Below are 24,409 nucleotides of genomic sequence, written 5' to 3'. Positions count from 1 at the left end.
GCAGGAACTACAGGCGTGGACCACCACAACTGGCCTTTATTCTCTTATTTTCCTGCACTGGGGCCCTGTGAATGAAACTAACAAAAGACATATTAGTAGAAGAAAGGGCACTCAATTTCTATTAATATTTAGACACATGAGAGCTCACATAAAATAAGTAAAACTCAAAGAAGTGGTTAGGCTCAGGGCTTCCATAGCCTTTTAACAAAGGAAAGTGGGTTTGGGCTTCAAGGGACAATGAATTGTGGGGAAGTCACTAGGAAAAACATGGGGAACTAATGTGAGATAAGGGTTACTATAGTGAGGTCAGTTTGTGCAAACTCATCTTCAAGGATAAGAATCATACTTCTCTCCTTGATGCAAGGTGTGGGGGACACATTTCTCGAAGGGAAATTATATTTATTTTTATGGTCACCCTCTGTTTACGACAAGCGATACTTGTTTCCCCTATGCCAGAGGGATATAAATTTCCTTCTTAGATAAATCCTTAAATAAATAAATTTAGGCCAGGTGCTGTGGCTCATGCCTGTAATCCCAGCACTTTGGGAAGCCGAGGCAGGCAGATCACCTGAGGTCAGAAGTTCGAGACCAGCCTGGCCAACATGGCGAAACCTTGTCTCTATTAAAAATACGAAAATTATCTGAGCATGGTGATGAATGCCGGGAGGCTGAGGCAGGAGAATCATTTGAACCTTGGAGGCAGAGGTTGCAGTGAGCCAAGATGGTGCCACTGCACTCCAGGCTGGGCTACAGAGCAAGACTCTGTCTCAAAAAATAAAATAATAAATAAATAAATAAATTTAGATTAAGAAAAAAAAACCCGCTGGGCGCGGTGGCTCAAGCCTGTAATCCCAGCACTTTGGGAGGCCCAGACGGGTGGATCACAAGGTCAGGAGATCGAGACCATCTTGGCTAACATGGTGAAACCCCGTCTCTACTAAAAAATACAAAAAAAAGAAACAAACTAGCTGAGCGAGGTGGCGGGCGCCTGTAGTCCCAGCTACTTGGGAGGCTGAGGCAGGAGAATGGCATAAACCCGGGAGGTGGAGCTTGCAGTGAGCCGAGATCCGGCCACGGCACTCCAGCCTGGGCGACAGAGCGAGACTCCGTCTCAAAGAAAAAAAAAAGAAAAAAAAGAAAAACAAACCCAAAAGCAAATATTCAACCAGACCTCAGGAAGGTGGCCTGTGGCAAGCTGAGCACTGAGCATAGTCCTCCCCTATATTTTACTTGACAGATGAAGCATCGGAGGCTCGGGCGCAGGTGAGGAATGTGGTCTCCAGTTTGGCAGCCTAAGGAGCCATGTCTACACAGGATGGACAAACCTTGGTGTGAACAGCTGCTCCGTCACTGGGTTGGCAATGGAGACAGGTCTCTGTCTGCTCCAGGTGCTGTGAGTAGGGGAAGTGGAGGTAGTGGGGGTGATAGAGGAGTGGGGGCCTACACGCCTTTCAGCATGTAATCCCTGGCCAGGTACATCAGGATCTTGCGAAGCACTTGTTAAAAACTGTCGACCAAGGCCGGGTGCAGTGGCTCATGCATGTAATCCCAGCACTTTGGGAGGCCAAAGTGGGCAGATCAAGAGGTCAGGAGATCGAGACAATCCTGGCTAACACGGTGAAACCCTGTCTCTACTAAAAATACAAAAATTAGCCAGGCGTGGTGGCAGGCGCTTGTAGTCCCAGCTACTCAGGAGGCTGAGGCAGGAGAACCCAGGAGGCAGAGCTTGCAGTGAGCTGAGATCGCGCCACTGCACTCCAGCCTGGGTGACAGAGGGAGACTCTATCTCTAATAATAATAATAATAATAATAATAAAATAAAAATTAAAAAATTGGTGACCAAGAGTCAAACTCTGCAAAATATTTGATGGATTTATTCTGAGCCAAATATGAATGACTGGTGGCCCATAACAGAGCCCTCAGGAGATCCTCAGAACATGTGCCCAAGGTGGTGGGAGTACGGCTTGGTTTTGTACATTTTAGGGAGACATAAGACATCAGTCAATACATGTAAGATGTGTATCGGTTCGGTCTGGAAAGGCGGGACAACTGGAAGTGGAGGTGTCAGAGGCATTAGAACAAGACCAACTCCATCTTGATCAAGGGCTGGGTAAAATGAGGCTGAGACCCACTGGGCTGCATTCCTAGACGGCTAAGGCATTCTAAATCACAGGATGAGATAGGAGATAGGCACAAGATACGGGACATAAAGACCTTGCTAATAAAACAGTTTGCAGTAAAGAAGCCAGCTAAAACCTACCAAATGCAAGGTGGCTCCAAAAGTGGCCTCTGGTTGTCCCCCAGTGCTACACTCCCACCAGCACCATGACAGTTTACAAATGCCATGGCAACATCAGGAAGTTACCCTATGTGGTCTCAAAAGGAGAGGCATAAATAATCCACTGCTTGTTTAGCATATCGTAAAGAAATAACCACAAAAGTGGGCAACCAGCAGTCCTTGGGGCTGCTCTGTCTATGGAGTAGCCATTCTTTTATTCCTTTACTTTTTTAATAAACTTACTTTCACTTTACTCTGTGGACTTACCCTGAATTCCTTCTTGCATGAGATCCAAGAACCCTCTTTTGGGGTCTGGATCTGGACCCCTTTCTTATAACAGAGGCTTCCAAGTCATAGGCAGATTCAAAGATTTTCTGATTAGCAATTGGTTGAAAAAGTTATTATCAATAAAAAGGAACATCTGGGTGATGACAAGGGGTTGTAGAGACCAAGGTTTTATCATGCAGATGAAGCCTCCAGATAGCAGGCATCAAAGTTAATAGACTGTAAATGTTTCTTATCAGGCTTAATAGAGTCTGTCTTATGAGCAATTCCAAAAGAGAGGAGGGTTTAGTGAAGCATGTCTGGCTTCTCCTTCCCATCACGGCCTGAAAATAGCTTTTCAGGTTAACTTTGGAAAGCCCCTGGCTGAGAGGAGGAGGTCCACAGGATGGTCTCGATCTCCTGACCTCGTGATCCACCTGCCTCGGCCTCCCAAAGTGCTGGGATTACAGATGTGAGCCACTGCACCCGGCCCCCTGTGTCTTTTTAATAAGTCCCCCAGCACCACTCAGCAGACTTCCCTGCAGTACAGGCTCCCCTAACCCAGAGGTTACCCAAGACAATGGATGAGCCTGCTTGGTATAGATTCCTTAGGATTTATTTACCCCAAGAGGGAACAGGATCAATGCCCCTGAGGGGTTGGGTAGCTGATGGAATTTGTGTTGGGTGAGCAAGCCTGGAGCCAGGGACTGCAACCCGCTCTCACTTTGGCCAGGAGCTGAGCTGTGCCTGGGGTGCTCCCATTTCTGACCACCTTACCACCAGGGCAGGCTTGATATGTAGTAGGTGATCAATAGGGATGTGTGGAGCAAATAAATGAATTATGAAAGAATGAATGAATGAATGAATGAACCTCAGACTGGCAAAGACATGGGATTTATTTAGATTAGGAGACTAGATGCACAGGTGGGACCTCAGGCAGCAGGACTTGGAACGTCCCACGCTGCAAGTTCTCGTCCTGGACCAGCGTTCAATGACTGAAACTGGACGAGAGGCAGCAAGGAAGGAGCGATTCCCAGGGGAGCCTCGGTTCTCCACCCAACCCTCTCAGTGCTCCTGGATGGCAGAGGCAGCTACTGTGCTTCCTGTTCCCTCTGAGGTTAGACTCTGCCCAGTGTGGGAGGTGGAGTGGACACTGAACAACTGTGGTGCCCATTCACCCCTCCTCTTACCTACCTTGAGGCGCTGGTACTGTTACTGCATTTGACAGCTATAGAAACTGAAACTCCAAGGGCGAGTCACGGGCTGATAAGTGGCAGGGTTGGGATTCGAACCCAGGTATCTCTGGCTCCAGGGCCATGTCCCACTCTACCTCCTAGCCACATCCAGGGGCTACCAGGTGGGGGTGACGTGTGTCAAAGGCAGAAACCTACCCATTGGTGGGTGCAAGCCTCAGGCCACCTGGGATGCAGGATTCCACCTCCAGGGGGCCCAGCGCAGGACAAAGTGACAGGGACGACTTCTCCAAGGCCCTGCCTGTCTTTCCAGCTGAATCCTGCTTCCAAATGCCCATGTTCCTTCCCCACATCCTCGCCTTGCTGTGATGTGCAGGAGGGGCTGGGCTCCTGCCACCCCCTCCCCACCCTATCTCAGTGTCCCCTTGAGGAGGACTGGGGGGCATTCACACTTGGGCTTCCTGACTGAGGTCAGCCAGAGGGTCATCCTGACCTCAGGGCACCAGGGCAGCTGAATAGCCCATGTCTCCCACTGGGTGACCTGGCTTGTTCTCTAGAGCTCAGAGTCCCCTGTGTGTGCGTATGTGTGTGTATATATATATATATATATATTTTTTTTTTTTAATTCAAAATAAAGACGAGATTTTTAAAGCAGTTTGTAAAAGCTCAAAGCAAAGTCAGAGAAGGCAGGCTGAGGATTCCTCTCTGGTCCCTTTCAGTTTTTGGTTCCTGGCCAAACCCTGCCCACCTTGGGGCCTCTGCTGGGGGAAGCCTCCTCTGGGTCTTGGCAAGATGGGCTCCTCCTTCACCCAGAGCTCAGCGGAACTGCTTCTCCCTCCGAAAAAATGTCCCTGCCCTCCCGACCAAAAGCAACCACCTCCCACCCTTGGTTACTCCCAGTCTCCCTGCCCTGTTTTAATTCTCTGCTTTGCACTTTCTGATGGTTTTCTTAATCAGCACTCAGCAATTCACTTCTCTCACCCAACAATCGGCGAGAATATGAATGCGTTGGACACAGGAAGGACCACAACATTCCCAGCGTCAAGAACAATGCTGGGGGCATAGGACGTTTCTGATGAATGAATGAATGAATGAATGGGGATTGATAGGAAGGCTTCTCCTATTTCTTTCAGCTGGGCTACTTCCCAGCTGTGTGACCTTTGGGCTTGTGGTTTTGTTACAAGAAAGGGGTCTGGATCTAGACCCAAGAGAGGGTTCTGGGAGCTCACGCAAGAAGAAATTCAGGGTGACCGCATAGAGGAAAGTGAAATCAAGTTCATTAAAAAAATAAAGGAATAAAAGAATGGCTTCTCCATAGGCAAAGCAGCCCGAGGGCTGCTGGTTGCCCATTTTTAGGGTTATTTCTTGATGATATGTTAAACAAGGGGTGACTTATTCATGCCTCCCCTTTTTAGACCATATAGGGTAACTTCCTGATGTTGCCATGGCATTTGTAAACTGTCAGGGTGCTAATGGGAGTGTAGCAGTGAGGACGGCCAGAGGTCACTCTCGTGGCCACTTTAGTTTTGGTGGGTTTGGCCGGCTTCTTTACTGCAACCTGTTTTATCAGCAAGATCTTTGTGACTTGCATCTTGTGCTGACCTCCTATCTCACTCTGTGACTTAGAACACCATAAGCATCTGGGAATGCAGCCCAGTAGGTTTCAGCCTTATTTTCCCCAGCTTCTGTTCAAGATGGAGTTGCTCTGGTTCACACACCTCTGACAGTTTTACTTCTTAGGCCTTGGAATTTTATTTTCAGTTTACAAAATACAGGTTCCTTGGCTCCATCCTAGACCTGCAGAATCATACTGTTTAGGTGTGGGGCCCAGAGAACCTGCATTTTAAACTTGCTCCCCTGGGTGATTTTGTCTGCCATAAAGTTTCAGACCTGCTGCTTTTGAAGCCATCCTCAATAATTCTGGACAGAAATATGGTGATAATGAAGCATTAATCAGGCTGCACGTTGGCTCACTTCCATGTTGCTAAAAGTCACAAAAGCACTAGATACTGACCCACTTTCATCTCGTGTTACTGTAGATAAGATTCCTGACACTACAATTGATTTGTATTTTCATTGTTCCTATAGATAGGATTTCTGACATTAGAATCACAAGATCAACTTGTTTAAGGATTGTTTAGGGTGTTTTTCAAACCCCAAATTCCAGCCACCAGCTTGAAGCCTCTCTCAGAGGAACGAGATCGGCATGCGAATGCATGTTCTTCCTCTCCCTGTCCTGTGACATCACCCTGCACTCTTCCACCATTCAGTGATCTCCACACTTCATCCCACTCCAAAACCCTTAAAAACCCCAGCCCCAAACTCCTCAGGGAGATGGATTTAAGGTTCTCTCCCGTCTCCTTGTTTGGTGACCCTAAGTTTAAACCTCCTTCTCTGCTGCAACCTGGTGTCTCAGCATATTAACTTGCTGTGTGCACCAGGCAACAGACTTATTACAGTTCTAGCATAGGGAGCACACTACCTGGGGTGGTGAGGGTCGCACCAGGACCCCGGGCTTAACATGGCTTTTGCTCACTTTTGCCCAGCCTCCACCACTTCTCTTTGGGGTCGGGGGTGGGTGGGGGGGCACCAACTTTTGCTCTATTACTCAGACTGGAGTGCAGTGGTGCAATCTTGGCTCACTGCAACCTCTGCCTCCCTGGTTCAAGCAATTCTCCTGTCTCAGCCTCCCAAGTAGCTGGGATTATAGGCACGTGCCACCACGCCCAGCTAATTTTTATATTTTTAGTAGAGATGGGGTTTCACCATGTTGGTCAGGCTGGTCTTGAACTCCTGACCTCAAGTGATCCACCTGCCTCGGCCTCCCAAAGTGGCCTCCACCACTTCTCCATGAGTGAGTTACCGCAGGCAAGTTTAACTGATCAGAACCTGGGTCCTCATCTGTACTGTGCGGCCAGTCATATCCACCTAAGTTTTTAAAAAATCATACCCACTTTGCTGGGTCGTGCAGAATGAAGTGGAAGTGGAAGTGAGAAAATGTATATAAGGTTCTTAGCACAGGGGAACCCAGAATTTGGCATTTTCCCATTCCCTCTCAGGAAGCCAGAAGCCACTATGGCTGAATTTCCCTCCCTTCCTTCTGCTCTGCAGTTCCTGGGCTGGTGTTTGGGGGCAGGGAGGGATGCTTACCGCAGGGCTAGGGCTGGCTGCTGCATCATCTCAAGGCTGAATCCTGAGGAGGGAACAGGTACAGTCTCAGCTTCCTCTCACCCCAGCCCAGCCCTGGATCCTGGAAGGGGCTCCAGCAGAGGCAGCTTACCAGCAGAATGCACTTTGACCCCACTTCAATGGCCTCCTGAAATTAGGGGGAGTGTTCCTGGCAGAAGGTGAAGGGCTAATTTCTGATCATCTTGAGAGAAGGGCTGGGAGGTGATAGAACGTCCCTGCCTTTACTACCTGCCCACCCACCCCTTCTACCCTGTCCCAACCTTCTCCCTGGTAGGAGGTTCTCAGTAGGAAAGAGATGAAGATTTGGCCAAAAATTCCCTTTCAACGGTAGGCGTTATTGGTTAATTTTACTAATCACAAATTGAGAATGAGAGAAGTAAAACTGTCAGAGGTGTGTGAACCAGAGCAACTCCATCTTGAACAGAAGCTGGGGAAAATAAGGCTGAAACCTACTGGGCTGCATTCCCAGATGCTTATGGTGTTCTAAGTCACAGAGTGAGATAGGAGGTCAGCACAAGATGCAAGTCACAAAGACCTTGCTGATAAAACAGGTTGCAGTAAAGAAGCCGGCCAAACCCACCAAAACTAAAGTGGCCACGAGAGTGACCTCTGGCCGTCCTCACTGCTACACTCCCATTAGCACCCTGACAGTTTACAAATGCCATGGCAACATCAGGAAGTTACCCTATATGGTCTAAAAAGGGGAGGCATGAATAAGTCACCCCTTGTTTAACATATCATCAAGAAATAACCCTAAAAATGGGCAACCAGCAGCCCTCGGGCTGCTTTGCCTATGGAGAAGCCATTCTTTTATTCCTTTATTTTTTTAATGAACTTGATTTCACTTTCCTCTATGCGGTCACCCTGAATTTCTTCTTGCGTGAGCTCCCAGAACCTCTCTTGGGTCTAGATCCAGACCCCTTTCTTGTAACAAAACCACAAGCCCAAAGGTCACACAGCTGGGAAGTAGCCCAGCTGAAAGAAATAGGAGAAGCCTTCCTATCAATCCCCATTCATTCATTCATTCATTCATCAGAAACGTCCTATGCCCCAGCATTGTTCTTGACGCTGGGATGTTGTGGTCCTTCCTGTGTCCAACGCATTCATATTCTCGCCGATTGTTGGGTGAGAGAAGTGAATTGCTGAGTGCTGATTAAGAAAACCATCAGAAAGTGCAAAGCAGAGAATTAAAACAGGGCAGGGAGACTGGAGTAACCAAGGGTGGGAGGTGGTTGCTTTTGGTCGGGAGGGCAGGGACATTTTTTCGGAGGGAGAAGCAGTTCCGCTGAGCTCTGGGTGAAGGAGGAGCCCATCTTGCCAAGACCCAGAGGAGGCTTCCCCCAGCAGAGGCCCCAAGGTGGGCAGGGTTTGGCCAGGAACCAAAAACTGAAAGGGACCAGAGAGGAATCCTCAGCCTGCCTTCTCTGACTTTGCTTTGAGCTTTTACAAACTGCTTTAAAAATCTCGTCTTTATTTTGAATTAAAAAAAAATATATATATATATATATACACACACATACGCACACACAGGGGACTCTGAGCTCTAGAGAACAAGCCAGGTCACCCAGTGGGAGACATGGGCTATTCAGCTGCCTGGTGCCCTGAGGTCAGGATGACCCTCTGGCTGACCTCAGTCAGGAAGCCCAAGTGTGAATGCCCCCAGTCCTCCTCAAGGGGACACTGAGATAGGGTGGGAGGGGTGGCAGGAGCCCAGCCCCTCCTGCACATCACAGCAAGGCGAGGATGTGGGGAAGGAACATGGGCATTTGGAAGCAGGATTCAGCTGGAAAGACAGGCAGGGCTTGGAGAAGTCGTCCCTGTCACTTTGTCCTGCGCTGGGCCCCCTGGAGGTGGAATCCTGCATCCCAGGTGGCCTGAGGCTTGCACCCACCAATGGGTAGGTTTCTGCCTTTGACACACATCACCCCCACCTGGTAGCCCCTGGATGTGGCTAGGAGGTAGAGTGGGACATGGCCCTGGAGCCAGAGATACCTGGGTTCGAATCCCAACCCTGCCACTTATCAGCCCGTGACTCGCCTTGGAGTTTCAGTTTCTATAGCTGTCAAATGCAGTAACAGTACCAGCGCCTCAAGGTAGGTAAGAGGAGGGGTGAATGGGCACCACAGTTGTTCAGTGTCCACTCCACCTCCCACACTGGGCAGAGTCTAACCTCAGAGGGAACAGGAAGCACAGTAGCTGCCTCTGCCATCCAGGAGCACTGAGAGGGTTGGGTGGAGAACCGAGGCTCCCCTGGGAATCGCTCCTTCCTTGCTGCCTCTCGTCCAGTTTCAGTCATTGAACGCTGGTCCAGGACGAGAACTTGCAGCGTGGGACGTTCCAAGTCCTGCTGCCTGAGGTCCCACCTGTGCATCTAGTCTCCTAATCTAAATAAATCCCATGTCTTTGCCAGTCTGAGGTTCATTCATTCATTCATTCATTCTTTCATAATTCATTTATTTGCTCCACACATCCCTATTGATCACCTACTACATATCAAGCCTGCCCTGGTGGTAAGGTGGTCAGAAATGGGAGCACCCCAGGCACAGCTCAGCTCCTGGCCAAAGTGAGAGCGGGTTGCAGTCCCTGGCTCCAGGCTTGCTCACCCAACACAAATTCCATCAGCTACCCAACCCCTCAGGGACATTGATCCTGTTCCCTCTTGGGGGTAAATAAAGCCTAACGAATCTAAACCAAGCAGTCTCATCCCACTGTCTTGGGTAACCTCTGGGTTAGGGGAACCTGCCCTACAGGGAAGTCTGCTGAGTGGTGCTGGGGGACTTATTAAAAAGACACAGGGGGCCGGGTGCAGTGGCTCACATCTGTAATCCCAGCACTTTAGTAGGCCGAGGCAGGCGGATCATGAGGTCAGGAGATTGAGACTATCCTGTCTAACACGGTGAAACCCCATCTCTACTAAAAATACAAAAAAATTAGCCGGGCGTGGTGGCGGGCACCTGTAGTCCCAGCTACTCGGGAGGCTGAGGCAGGAGACTGGCGTGAATCCAGGAGGCAGAGCTTGCAGTGAGCCGAGACTGCGCCACTGCACTCCAGCCTGGGTGACAGAGTGAGACTCCATCTCAAAAAAAAAAAAAAAAAGAAAAGGAAAAGAAGACACAGGAAGAGAGGAAGACACAGCATCTCCTTGGCTGGATGCTGTCACATCCCACCCTGCAGGCTGGCATCATGGTTGCCAGCTTGGAGATGTGAGGGGAGTCACCCAGAGGGCAAAGCCAACACACAGAGGGTGGCTTGCCAGGAGCAGGAAGGAAATCAGGCCCCGATGATATCAAGCGCTGAAGAGCCAGACTTGGAACCACCTGCTCTCTGATCATCTCATCGTGTAAGATCATAAATGCCCACATTGTTTCAGCCCACTGAGTCACAGTTTTTAGCTGGAAGCTTCTTAACCAATACAAACATGATGTGGCAAAGGAATGGAGCCAGAAGAGGCTGGGGCGAAGCTGTGGCTCTGCCTTTCTCGGGTTGTGGGACCTCAGGAGGATCCTTAATTATGAAATGGGGATCATAATGGCTAAGTCGGCCCACATTAATATTAAGAGAGATGTTACTGCAAAGCCATAGGGAGCTATTGGGCCAAATTTGATAAACAAATAAGAGTCGTCAGCTCCCGATGGAGTCTCTTGAATAAATGGACATTATGCATCCAATGTCCTTGGGAGAAGACTTGGTGGGGAAGGAGGAGGACACTTTCTCCTCCTGATTTCTCTTGGGGATGACTTTAGATCTGGTCACTACGAAATAACAACAGTAACCATGCCATTAACATTTAAAGTTAACACTCTGTGCCAGGTGCCTGCTGTGCTAAGAATTTAATCTACACTAATCTTATTTAATTCAAACACAAACACCTTCTTATTTTCTTCTTTTTAAAAAATTTTCAATCGAGGGCAGCGGCTCAAGACTGTAATGCCAACACATTGGGAGGCCAAGACAGGAGGATCACTTGAGCCCAGGAATTTGAGGCCAGCCTAGGCAACATAGTGAGGCTCCATCTCTACAAAAAATACACAAGTTACCCAGGCGTTTGGGTGCCTGGCTACTCAGGAGGCTGGTGCAGGAGGATCACTGGAGCCATGGAGGTCGAGGCTGCCGTAAGCCACGATCATGCAGCCTGGGCAACAGAGCAAGACCCTGTCTCAACAACAACAACAACAACAAAAAATTCATATTTTTTGTAGAGATGAGGTCTATGTTGCCCAGGTTGGTCTCTTCTTATTTTCATTTATACTTTACAAGCAGAGAATGTTTACTCCTGTAAGGTACATGGTTAGTCACTGATATAAGTGGAATTTTTTTTTTAAACCTAGACTTTATTTTATTTTATTTTATTTTATTTTATTTTATTTTATTTTTTGAGACACAGTGTCACTCTGTTGCCCAGGCTGGAGTGCAGTGTTGCGATCTTGGCTCACTGCAACCTCTGCCTCCCAGATTCAAGTGATTCTCCTGTCTCAGTCTCCCGAGTAGCTGGGATTACAGGCGCCCACCACGAAGCCTGGCTAATTTTTGTATTTTTAGTAGAGACGAGGTTTTGCCATGTTGGGCAGGCTGGTCTAGAACTCCTGACCTCAGGTGATCCGCCTGCCTCAGCCTCCCTAAGTGCTGGGATTACAGGCATGAGCCATCACGCCCGGCCTAGACTTTATACAGCAGTTTTAGGTTCATAGCAAAATTGAGAAGGTACGGAGATTTCCCTACCCTGTTCCCCTACACAGGCACAGCTGCCCCCATGGGTATCCCCACACAGAGTGGTGCATAGAACTGGAATTTGAACCCGGTGCCCACAGTCCTTCATTCCTATGACACCACCTCACATGAGTCACCACATCTCGAAACTGCTCAGTCAGCTGAGGCACAGGTGGTGCCACTGGCCCAGAGTGTGGGCGAAGGCAGGTGCCTCAGCCCCCTGGCTGGAAACAGCTAACCACACACAAATGGCAGATTGGGAGTCCTCACAGGAAAAAGTTATCCCTCTTCAGTCTTTTTCCTTAGAAACAGAGCCTTAGACAAGGATTCTTGTGCAAACGCTTTACTGAAGGAGTACTTTCTGGAGAAACCTGTGAGGGAACCAGGAAAACTGAATAGGCCATGGGGTCCGACCAAGCAGAGAGGTGGTTCCAGGAGAGGCCTGGCCTCAGCCCGATCCCAGGAGGAATTCGAGAGTGTTGTTCCGCCCACACAATCCTGCACAGAGGCAGGGGAGCTGGCAGTTGTACCTTCCATAGTGTCTGACTCTCCTGGCCATGAGTGACAGGTGGCCTCTTGGTGGGAGAGGTGGGGCGGGGGGCAGGCAGCTCCCTGTAGACCAGGGCAATATTTAAGAGAAGGAGGCAGATTGGAGCAGTTGGCTGCCAACACCTGGCCTCACTCAGGAAGAGGGACCTTGGGCCTGGAGGGAATCTGGGTGGGGTACCCACACCATCTGCTGCAACCTCTGTGTATCCATTATGGGTTCACTCCATTCACATGCATGAACTGAGCACCCAGTATGTGGGAAAACAGGGGAAACAGAGATGGTACAGACATGGCCTCCATCCTTCAGGGCTCCAGTTTCGTTGGGGGAGATCAGAGAAGTTCCATTTGCCACTCTAGGCCAAGCTTGGTAAGTGGCAGAGTCATGAAGCATTGTGGGAGCTTGGAGGAGGGAGTGAGCCCTTGCCGTCAGGGAGGAGGATTCATCCCGGGAAGACTTCCAGAAAGTAGCCCTTTGACCCCGAGGAGGTGGGGATCAGTCGTGATGAAAGTAATAGCCATTCAGTAGCCCCTTGTAATTCACCCTGAGCCAATGCCTGGAGTCAGGAGAAAGTACTCAAGGCTCTGGTGCCCGGAGCCGCATGAGCTGGCGGCTTTGTCTAGCGCTTCACCCAAGAGGGATTTACGGAGCTCCTTGGTTCTGAGCATTGCTTTGGGCACCAGGGATGCAATTGAGTTTAAGACAGGCATGGCCTGCACCTGCAGGGACTTCAGAGCTTGCCTGGGGAGAGGGTCACACGGCCGGACTGTGCGGGGTCCCCAACGTCTGTGAGAGGCTTTCCTTGAGGTTTTAAGAGAGTCACATGGACAGAAAAATCAATATTGCCCTTTAAAGTGGCTGCTCCGGTTGTAGCTCCGAGACTATATTGGAGGGAGTGAGAAAGGACTGGGGAGACAGCAGGTGAGGGACAGCGGCAGACCTCTCCCCCCACCCCGATGCTTTGGTCCAAATACCATCTCTGAGGGCTCCCTTGCTTGGGCTTCTCCCAAGATTCCCATCCACCCCAGAGGACACAGCTGCTGCCTCAACTGGGAGGATTCGGAAAGCTTCAGAAGGTTAGAAGGCATTGGTAGGAGGTTCCGGGGGAGGCTGGGACTACCTCCCCACGGAGTGTTTGAAAAGCCAGGCTGGGCCGGGCGCGGTGGCTCAAGCCTGTAATCCCAGCACTTTGGGAGGCCGAGACGGGCGGATCACGAGGTCAGGAGATCGAGACCATCCTGGCTAACACGGTGAAACCCCGTCTCTACTAAAATATACAAAAAATTAGCCGGGCGAGATGGCGGGCGCCTGTAGTCCCAGCTACTCGGGAGGCTGAGGCGAGAGAATGGCGTAAACCCGGGAGGCGGAGCTTGCAGTGAGCTGAGATCCGGCCACTGCACTCCAGCCTGGGTGACAGAGCGAGACTCCGTCTCAAAAAAAAAAAAAAAAAAAGAAAAGCCAGGCTGGTTCAGGTTAGATACTGAAGCGGGGATGCCGGAGCTCCATGCTGAGGAACAGGGTGGAGGGTATGGGTTTTAGCACCCAGGGGTCTGCCCCCGGCAGTGGGGCCGCCAGTAGAAATGCAGTCGCTTCTTGTAGGTGTCCAGGTTACGCTTCAGGCAGAAGGCCACCTCCTTGTCACAGGCACACAGCTGCTGCTCACACCAGCTTCCCTTGTCAGCTGTGGGTGGAGGAGTGGGAGCTCTGTGTCTGTCCTTTCCCAAGACAGAGCCAGGTATGGGTCTAGCAGCCTCTGAAGGCAGTGCAGTTCCTACTCAGCCATGCAGGTACCGGTCCCAACAACCCCCATTCTAGCTGCATGACCTTGGCCACGTACCATGACCTCCCTGTGTGCCATTGCACCTTCAATTATTTATCCACCCATTCATTAAACAATTATTGAGCACCTACCGTGTCTTGGCAGGAGAGGACTTAGCAATAGGGACATGGGAGAGGGGCAGGTATTAGAGCATCACAGGGAGGAATAAACAGCTATGCAAAGTGAAAGTGAGGAACCATGCAGGGCTAGGAGATCAGAAAACAGGGTAGAAGAGCCTTTTGAGCTGAGATGGGAAGGGTCTGCTCTTCCTGGAGGAAGCTGCGGTTGGGGAGTGGGGGTGGCAAAAGTCTATGCAAAGACTCCATGCAGGAGGGATCACAGTTTCATTATCTGTGCAGTGGGGATCATGGTAAGAGCTGCCTAGGGGGCTGCTATGAGAGTTAAAGTAAGAAGACAAGGCACTTAGCCTATAGTAAGTGCTCAATAAATGTTGGATATTATTGTTACTATTATTATGAAGCCCTCAATGAACAGCAGCTGCTGTGATGAAACCTTTCAATTCCCAGCCCTGAGGACCTGCTACATTTCTATGCTTGTGATGCTGGAAAGGATGCAGAGGCCAGGTGCCCTGGGTTCCAGCCCAGGCTCTGTCAACTGGAGGCAGACACTTCCCCACTATAGTTTTGGTTTCCTGGTCTGTACAATGCAGATAATCAGGGTTTTGCTGATCTTCGACAGGCTGCCCGAGTGATTCCATGTGGTAATGAAGAAAGGAATAGCCAATCGGTAGCCCTGTGTAGTTTACTGTGTGTGTAGCCCTGTGTGTAGCATCCTGTGAGGCTCATTCTGTCTGTCTCATTTTAGTTCTTGCAATAACTTAATGGGGGTAGATTACAGATGACGATACTGAGGTTCAGGGAGGTTAAGCAATGCGGTCACCAAGCTGATTGGTAATGGGCCTGAATTCCAGGTGCTAAAGGGGTCAAACCTCCCATGGGCCCTCTCCACACCACCGTACCCATTCTTGCCTCTTCACAGCCCAACTGCAGCCAGTGGGCCCACGTGAAAAAACAGAGAGGTCAAGTAGCTGTACTGTGAAGGCAGAGGGGACTACAACTCGCTTCCTGGGGTCTCCAGCTCCAGCCCTGAGGTCTGGGTACTCACAGCAGTGGATGTCCCCCTGGGAAAAGCTGTATCTGTAATGGTCCGTGTGGATGCAGCATCCGTGGGTCTTCAGGTGGTCATAGCAGCAGTCATGGGTCTGGCAGCACCTGCAGCAGATAGGGTGCACAGCTGCATGGGTCCCCAGCCTACTGGGGTCTCTGGCTGCTCCCCCACCGGAGAAGAACCCGTGTCCCCACCTAGGAAGAGTCAAGGCCTGCAGGGCTGCAGTCTTCCTTAAGATTGTGATGACTAACATTTTTTGAGCGATTCCTATGTGCCAGAAACTTGCTTTATCTATGCATTCTCTCTTAATCCTTAAAACCACCATGGGATGGAGGTACTCATATTACCCCCTCTTCAGAGATGAAGAAACTGAGACTCGGGGAGGTCAAGACACTTGCTCAAGGTCACACAGCCTGTAAGTGGCAGATCGGGGCAGTGTCCCAGGCGTGGCTGGCTCTCACCGCTCCTCTAGCTGACTCCCAGGGTGATTATGAAGATCAAATGAGATAACGGCAAAAAAGGCGGTTGGTGGCGGGGCTTTAAAACCATTGTCCATTGCAGTGGGGAGTGAACGTGGGCATTGCCACTAGAGTAGGGGATGGGAGTGCAAGGGGGTGTCTGGCCTTCAGGGACCCTGGGGAACCTTCCGGAAGGCAAGCTCCGGGAGGGCTGGGACCATATTGGCACTCAGCACTTTCTAGCACATAGTAGATACTCAACAAAATGGATTCAACTCAACTAAATGAATAGGTGGGTGGAGAGAAAAGAAGAGTCCTGGAGTCGGGGGCAGGATAGGATTGCCATCCCTGGGAAAGGAGTTACCAGTCCGTGGCATCTTTGGGCTGGCCTCTGCCTCCTAGTCCGCAGTAACAGCCATAGGGCCAGTAGAAGAGAATGGGCATTTTCCCAGTCACTTGCTTGATCATCTTGTTCAGGTTCAGGATCCCACCCTGGATTGGAATCACACCTGCCAAGCAGCCCAGCAACCAGGAGAGGAGAGGAGAGGAGATGAATTTCAGGGCCGTGCCAGTGGGCACAGGATGGCACTCTGCTCTGCCCAGACCAAATGAGTGACCTCAAATAATGATGATAATAAAATGACATCTACTACCGCTATTAGAAATATAGTGACAGGCCAGGCACAGTGGCTCACACCTGTAATCCCAGCACTTTGGGAGACAAAGTCTCGCTCTGTTGCCCAGGCTGGAGTGCAGTGGCACGATCTCGGCTTTGAGAGGCCAAGGTGGGCAGATTGCTTGAACCCAGGAGTTTGAGACTAGCTTGGGAAACATGGTGACACCCTGTCTCTACAAAAAATACAAAAATTAACTGGGCATGGTGGTGGACGCCTGTCGTCTCAGCTACATAGGAGGCTGAGGTGGTAGGGTCACCTTAGCTCAGGGAGGTGGAGGCTGCAGTGAGCCGAGACTGCACCACTGCACTCCAGCCTGGGCAACAGAGTGAGACTTTGTCTCAAGGGAAAAAATAACAATTACTGAGTGCTTACTATAGGTCTTCTTGTGTATTGATTTCTCGACTCCATCTGGCTAGATAATTACTGTTAAATAAATAAACTTTTTATTTTGGAATAATTCTAGATGTACAGAAAAGTTGCAAAGATAGAAGTTTCCTGTATACCCCTCAGTCAATTTCCTCAAACGTTATCATCTTACTTGTGATTCATTTGTTAAAACCATCATTGGTACAATGAATATTATTTTTAATCCCCATTTTACAGATGAGCGGTTTGAGGCTCAGTAACTTGCTCAAAGTCTTAGGGGCTGGTAAATGGAGCCAGAACTCATCACTTAAAACAGTCTGGTTTCATTCTCTGTCTCTGGGCATTGATTTCCCACTCCACAACAGGAAGAATAATCCCAACTCACCCTTCTTACCTCCAGTCCCTACAAAAATCTGAGTCTGTAATAGAGTGTGTAGATCTCCTGGGAGGCAGCATGATTTAGAAATCAATGCTTTTCATGGATAATTTTATTTCACTCATAATAACTGCTGGTTAGAATTGATAGTAAGGGTAATTTATTTTACTGGAAGAGAGGAATGCATTATGTTGAGTTAGGAGAAATAAAATATATTAAGTCCATGAATTCAAATGGGAGGTTGGGAGAAACAGATGACAGAAAGGAACGGAACTGTGCCTGTGTGCAACTCCAAGAGATGATTCGAGAATGCAGGCAGCACACGTCCAGACAGAGCCCAGAGTCTCAGGGAGACTGGGCTGGGCAGCCAATCTTCAAGTGAGCCTAGTTATGGAATCTGCACCCAACCTCAGGCAAATGAAGTCAATAGTACACTGTGAGTGAGCCCCACACTGGGGGCCGCTGGGGTGGGAAGGGTGATTGGGAGGGACTCATGCAGTGGACAAAGAGTGAGACTACACGCGGTGGCCTTGGGCTGCAACTGAAAGTGACTGGGCCATTGTGTCCCCAGTGTGTCCCCTCGATGTGTGGGAGTCCATGTTGCCATGCCTGTTTGACATGGTGGCTCTAGCTGTTAAGGCATATACAAGAGAAGCCTTGCTAAGCTTTGGCTGCACTGGTGAAGGATCCCGGGCCCTCTGGAATCGTATACAATCCATCAGAGATTCCTAGATTCCATGATAAGGAACCCAACTGTAAACAGAGAGTCCACCTTGTAGATCAACCAAAGCCCCGTGTTCAGAATCTTGCCTTTCTTAGGGTACCTCTGTCCTCTTATTTATTTATTTATTTATTTATTGCCATAAATATAGCCCTTTCCATCTGGGCTCAGAAACACATGAACTGAACTCACGCCTGAATGATGCAGCACTTTCTTGCCATGTGAGAAATATATTCAGCTTTGAAATACATTCAGAATGCTTTCGGGTGGTCTTACTTATCATAATTTTAAGGTGAGGAGGACCCAGCCTGAGAAGCAGAGCTGGAGCTGTGGCTGGGGAGGTGTTGGTGAACTGGCTTCGCTTGTCAGCAGTTCTTGCCTGGGTAACTTTTCCCACCCTTGGCTGCCACTGACGGGGATGAAGCTCCTTCTCCCAAGGGATGGGCACAGCGGGTAGGAGGAGGTACCACTGCCATCTTTCATGCATGTGCTGTGTGTGAAGCTTAGTATCTGTTTTCTCATTAGAGTCCTTCTAACAGCCCTACCAAGCGGGTTATGTCCATTTTACAGATGAGGATATTGAAAGGTGGGGCGATTTGGCTAAAGTCATACTGCCAAGAGATGGCCGGGCCTGCATTTGACTGCAGGTTCATCTGTGTATTTGATCTCTACAGTGTCTTCCCTCCTTACGTGTGAGAGATGAATTTTTGCAGCTCGATTGCAAATTTCCTAATGGTTTTTGCTGTAATCCTGGAGACATGTTCCTCTAGAGAATTTCAGAGTCCCAAGATAATATAAAACTATATTTTGAAATGCAAGTCTTTTCCAAATCACAATTTTGAGATGGATTAAGGACAAAAAAAGGCCAATTTGCTAGCAACTGCGTTTTATATTTGGTCTGCTTAAGATCAGATGGAAACTGCCCCACCCTTCACCGAAGGTCCAGGGAACCCTCTTCCCAGGTTCAAGGAAGAGCATGAACATGAAACGGCTCTAAAAGCATGGAGTGCTATGCATTCGTACAGGTTGTTCTTATTCAGTGGGAGAGGCAGGGGTGAAGTGACCTGTGTCCAAGGCGTCATCATCATGGGCCCAGCAGGCCTCAGTTCTGGATTTCTAGTTTGAACCTTCACAGCAGTCCAGAGACGTGCAGTGCAGCTTGGCCACCCAGAGCTCTCTGGCTGAAGCTACAATGCTAGGAGACTGGCGGCCACTGAAGGCTCTTTGCAGAGAGGCAGAAGGATTGGGGAGTGGGGGCCAGGGTCCTGGGGATCAGAGCAGCAGCCCCCTAATCTAGGAAAGAGCGTACAGGGGTGCACTGTCCTCCCTCCTTCCCTTCCCAGCCTGAGTCCCATCCCCAACTCACCAGCCATCACCACCAGCCCACACAGCAGGGCAAGTTCCATGATCCCAGCAGACAGCAGTGGAGGCAGCTGCTGGAAGTCTCTTTCCATGCGGGCTGCCCCCTTATATCAGATGCACCCCACCCAGGTTTGCCCAGCCCTCCCTCCCAGCCCTCACCCTCATGGAGGCAACACATGCTTCTTTCACTTCCACTTTTCTGGCACTGGGGAGTTTTTGTTTAACATATTTTTTTCCTATTTATTTTATTTATTTATTTATTTATATTCATATATATGTATATTTTGAGATAGAGTCTCACTCTGTCACGCAGGCTGGAGTGCAGTAGAATGATCATAGCTCACTGTAGCCTCGAGCTCCCGGGCTCAGGCAATCCTCCTGCCTCAGCTTTCCAAGTAGCTGAGACCACAGGTGTGTGCCACTACGCCTGGCAAGTTTTTTTCTTTTTCTTTTTCTTTTTTCTTTTTTTTTTAAGACAATACTATGTTGTCCAGGCTGCTCTCGAACTCCTGGCCTCAAACAATCCTCAGTCTCCCAAAGTGCTGGGATTACAGGTGTGAGCACCATGCCTTGGCTTCCCTTCCACGCCCTTTTTGATAAAAGAAACATACACTCAGTGTAGAAGATTTGGAAAACCTAAATAATAAACTTAAAATCACCTGTAAACCTATTAAGCACCCTTGACATTTTGGTGTACGTCCTTCTGTGGTCCCGTTGCTGCCTGTCTCTCTTTCTGTCTCTCTCTCTCTTCATACTTTTCCCTCACCAAATTAGGAAAATGTTATACATGCAGTGCTTCATAGCCTATTTTTTCACTTGCTGATATAACTTGCACATATTTCTATGTCATTAAATATTCCTCTCTAGTAACATTGTGAAAGGTAGGTTCCTGGCCAGGCATTGTGGCTCATGCCTGTAATCCTAGCACTTTGAGAGCCGAATGCAGGTGGATCACGAGGTCAGGAGTTCAAGATCAGCCTGGCCAAGGTGGTGAAACCCCATCTCTACTAAAAAATACAAAAAGTAGCCGGGCGTGGTGGCAGGTGCCTGTAATCCCAGCTACTAGGGAGGCTGAGGCAGAAACTTACTTGAACTCAAGAGGCAGAAGTTGCAGTGAGCCAAGATTGTGCCACTGCACTCTAGCCTGGGTGACAGAGAAAGACTCCGTCTCAAAAAAAAAAAAAAAAAAAAAAAAGGCAGGTTCCTATTTCATTATACTGTTATATATATTATTATAGTGCTATACTGTTTATCTAATGAAACTCCAATGATGGATATATGGGTGGCTTCTGATTTTTTTTAATAATCTAGACTGTACAGTGAAAGAAGGCCAAATTTCAGTCAGTTCATGTCCAGAATTGCTTCCACAGGATCTACTCCTAATGCGGACTCACTGAGTCAAAGCACACACACAATTTGAAGGCAGGCAATTGATGTGTGTTGACAACTTACCCTGCAGAAGGTCTGCCCCAGTTTACACGTGAGAATCTTAATGAGGCAAACGGGGTGGAGCCAGCCCAAACTGGGTGGAGGAGCTGATGGGAGGACATGCACGGCCATTGCACAGAGATGGTCAACCACCAGGGTTCCACCGAGAACCTTGTTCCCACACAGCAGAAACTGTTTTGCTTTGATGCCTGTTAGATGGCTGTCTAAGGACAGAATGCCCAGGCTGACCTCTGCTGCCAGCATAAAAGCTCATCCGAAAGAACATGCCAGCAACAGCCACTGCTAGGAGCTTCCCTCTCTCTCTCTCTCTCTTCTCTCTTCTCTTCCCTCCCTTTTAAATCTGATTATTGCCTTTGTTCCTTGACTCAGTCAACCAGCTGACCAGCTCATATGTGTGTCAACAATCTACATGCAAAATAATTCAACAGCAAGCAACGTAGATGTCTCTGGCACATTTTTTGGTGCACCCCCTCCCATGTAGGCTCAATAGTCCTTCCCTTGTGCACTTACCAGTGTGGTATCTTACGCTATAGACAATCCTCTAGACAGGGACTCTTGGTGGGTCACGTGGCTGCCTGTCAGAACCCACGCCACCCTCCATCTGGTATGGAAGGATGAGAGCAAAAGCAGCCACAAGCCCTTTGTTGATTCCAGAAGGCTTTTCCCTAAAGGGAGAGAAGGCACGGCATTGATGCTACAAAGCATCCTCAAAAGCCCCATCTTCAGAGTTATCTCGGACACCTCCAGAAGCCCCAGGGCACATCCAACAAGCAAGGTTTAGGATCAGACAGATCTGGTTCAAATCCTGGCCCCTTCTCCTACCAACTGTGGGACCTGGGCAAATTACTTCACCTCCAGGAGCCTTGGTTTCTTCATCTGAAAAATGGGGTCAGCATCTCCCTTCCTGATGGCTGTGAGATTTAGAGATAACGTCCATAAAGCACATAGCACCAAGTCTCACCGATCCAGGGAATGCCATTACAGTAACCACAACACGCCTGGAGGTTAAGAGGACTGGGGAGATGGGATTCAAACCCAGACTGCCTATGTTAACAGCCTGGCCTCCCTGACATCTGGCTGCTTAACTTGGAGCAAGCTGATTATTAGCTCTGTGTCTTCCTCTTGCTCCTGTGTAAGACAGGGCTGATGACAGTACCTACTTCACAGGGTTACTGTGAGGATGAAAAGATGAACAGGGTTTGGTCCACAGCTAGAGACCAATAAATGTCAGCTGCAGTGACCCCCATCATTCTCCTCCTCCTCCTTATGATCATCCTCATCATCACTGCTTAAAATAAGTGGAGTAATTAACCTTTTCTTCTGTATTCTCCGATCTGCTGTTCATCCTATCCATTGTTTTTTTCCCATCTCAGTGCATTTGGTCCCTCTATAAATTAGATCTGGGTCTTTTAAGTATTTTCCGTGCTTCTACTTAACATGCTTAATCTTTCTTTCTTTTTTTTAAATTTTTAAATTTTTTTTTGAGATGGAGTCTTGCTCTGTCACCCAGGCTGGAGTGCAGTGGTGCGATCTCGGCTCACTGCACCTCCACCTCCCAGGTTCAAGCAATCCTCCTGCCTCAGCCTCCTGAGTAGCTGAGACTATAGGCATGCACCACTATGCCTGGCTAATTTTTGTATTTTTAGTAGAGACGGGGGTTTTATTGTGTTGGCCAGGCTGATCTCGAACTCCTGACCTCAGGTATCAACCCACCTTGGCCTCCCAAAGTGCTGAAATTACAGGCGTCAGCCACTGTCCCTGGCTTCTTTTATATCCTTAAACATAGAGAATCTACAGTAGTTCCCCCTTATCAGTTTCCTGGCAGTTTCTCTTTCCACGGTTTCAGTGACCTATGGTGTACAGGTCACTGAGGTTTTGTGTGTGTGTGTGTGTGTGTTTGTTTGAAATGGAGTCTCTCTCTGTCACCAGGCTGGAGTGCAGTGGTGCAGTCTTGGCTCACTGCAACCTCCGCCTCCCAGGTTCAAGCAATTCTTCTGCCTCAGTCCCCTGAGTAGCTGGGACTACAGGCACGCGCCATCACGCCCAGCTAATTTTTGTATTTTTAGTAGAGACAGGGTCTCACCATGTTGGTCAGGATGGTCTCGAACTCCTGACCTCATGATCTGCCCACCTTGATCTCCCAAAGTGCTGGGATTACAGGCATGAGCCACCGCGCCCAGCCATGACACTGAGATATTTTGCAAGAGAGAAAGAGAGACCACATTCACGTAACTTTTATTATAGCATATTGTCATAATTGTTCTATTTTATCATTAGTCGTTGTTGTTAATCTCTTACCATGCCTAATTTATAAATTAAACTTTACCATAGATTTGTATGGCTCATATATGAAAAAGCATAGTCTATATAGGGTTGGGTCCTATCCATTCTTTCAGACAGCCACTGGGGGTCTTAGAACGTACCCCCTGAAGATAAAGGAGAACAACTGTAGTTTTAACTTTCAATGTCCTCCATCTACTACTTCCATCATTTGTGTCATTACTGGGCATTTTTCTATTGTTTGATGGTTTCTTTAGTATAGATTTCCAGAAGTGAAATTTCTGGATCAGAAGACATAAAGATTTTTGGAGTCTGGGTGTGGTGGCTCACACCTGTAATCCCAGCACTTTAGGAGGCTGAGATGGGTGGATCTTGAGCCCAGGAGTTCAAGACCAGCCTGGGCAACGTGGTGAAACCCCATTTCCACTAAAAATTTAAAAGTTAGCTGGGAGGTCGGACGTGGTGGTTCATGCCTATAATCCCAGAACTTTGGGAAACCGAGGTGGGCAGATTGTTTGAGACCAGGAATTCGAGACCAGCCTGGCCAATATGGTGAAACCTGTTTCTACGAAAGTACAAAAATTAGCCAGGCATGGTCTTGTGTGCCTGTAATCCCAGCTACTTGAGAGGCTGAGGTGGGTGGATCACTTGGAGGTCAAGGCTTTAGTGAGCCAAGATCGAATCATTGCACTCCAGCCTAGGTGACAGAGTGACACCCTATCTCTAGAAGAAGAAGAAGAAGAAGAGGAAGAGGAAGAGGAAGAAGAAGAAGAAGAAGAGGAAGAGGAAGAAGAAGAAGAAGGAGGAGGAGGAGGAGGAGGAGGAGGAGGAGAATGGTGATGTGGGTTTGTAGCCTCAGCTACTCAGGAGGCTAAGGCGGAAGGATTGCTTGATCCCAGGAGTTTGAGGCTGTAGTGAGCCACGATCATGCCACTGCACTTCGTTCGGCCTAGGTGACAGAGCGATACCCTGTCTCAAGAAAAAAAGGCGTTATATAATTTGCGTTTGAATAATTAACAATGAGTATGAATATATAAAGGTTTTCATGCCTTTTTCTTTCTCTGAAAATCTATGTGAATTTGAAACCCCCTTGCTTCTGCCCATCAGCAGGTCTTAGTATCTATTGGGCCTGGTTGTTTCTTGGGACATCAGCAAGTCTGTGTGTTTTTACTTCCCTGGCAACAGTCAGAAAAACATTGATGATACTGTTAGGCCACAACCTGGCAAGCTCTCAAGGTGGAGGATGGAAGGGAGCAGGAAGGCTATCAGATGCTGGGAGGGGAAACTCTGTTAAAAATAGCTACTGCCGACTGAGTTTCTACTGTGTATCAGGCCCTGAGTTCTTAGCTCGTTTGATTTTCACAGCCACGAAGAAGACACTGCTATTCCCATGTTACAGGTGAGGAAGCTGGAGCTCAGAGAGGTTAGCAGGGTCACACAGCAGGTACACGGCAGAGTTTGGGTTATACCACAGCTCTGCTGGAGCCCGCCTTACTGTATTGGGGGTACTGCCCTAAGAACACCACATATAATAAATCTAAGTAGGTACTGTCATAATCTCCATTCCACGGATGAGTCACTGTATCTTGGAGCTC

At 48.8% G+C, this 24,409-nt stretch overlaps 1 protein-coding gene across 2 annotated transcripts; it reads right to left on the bottom strand.

The window, feature by feature from the left end:
• Window positions 1-11,958: 11,958 nt before the first annotated feature.
• PLA2G2D (phospholipase A2 group IID) lies at window positions 11,959-19,201 on the bottom strand. 2 transcript variants are annotated; one of them, XR_004441062.1, is made up of 5 exons: window positions 19,090-19,201; window positions 15,948-16,092; window positions 15,123-15,229; window positions 13,646-13,859; window positions 11,959-13,330 (listed from the first exon to the last, which is right to left on the bottom strand). XR_004441062.1 is itself a non-coding variant. In XM_033228022.1 (4 exons), exons 1-4 carry the CDS (start codon window positions 19,175-19,177, stop codon window positions 13,714-13,716), a joined length of 486 nt encoding a protein of 161 aa, XP_033083913.1. In that variant the 5' UTR covers window positions 19,178-19,201; the 3' UTR covers window positions 13,631-13,713. The 2 variants fall into 2 exon arrangements, 1 of the variants encoding a protein (XP_033083913.1); XM_033228022.1 differs by lacking the exon at window positions 11,959-13,330 and having other exon boundaries at window positions 13,631-13,859.
• Between the last annotated feature and the right edge of the window lie 5,208 nt (window positions 19,202-24,409).

The sequence above is a fragment of the Trachypithecus francoisi genome, unplaced genomic scaffold (genome assembly GCF_009764315.1).
Source record: "Trachypithecus francoisi isolate TF-2019V2 unplaced genomic scaffold, Tfra_2.0 Lachesis_group12, whole genome shotgun sequence".
NCBI lineage: Eukaryota > Metazoa > Chordata > Mammalia > Primates > Cercopithecidae > Trachypithecus > Trachypithecus francoisi.
This window is presented reverse-complemented; position numbering and strand designations above follow the sequence as displayed.

Excerpts from the sequence above, each read along its gene's own strand:
- PLA2G2D (XM_033228022.1), bottom strand. The coding sequence starts at position 19,177 with ATGGAAAGAGACTTCCAGCAGCTGCCTCCACTGCTGTCTGCTGGGATC. Across the intron at positions 16,093-19,089 it reads TGGGCTGGTGGTGATGGCTG|GTGTGATTCCAATCCAGGGT; the intron begins GTGAGTTGGGGA and ends GCTGCTTGGCAG. Across the intron at positions 13,860-15,122 it reads CCAGGGGGACATCCACTGCT|CTGACAAGGGAAGCTGGTGT; the intron begins GTGAGTACCCAG and ends CTCCACCCACAG.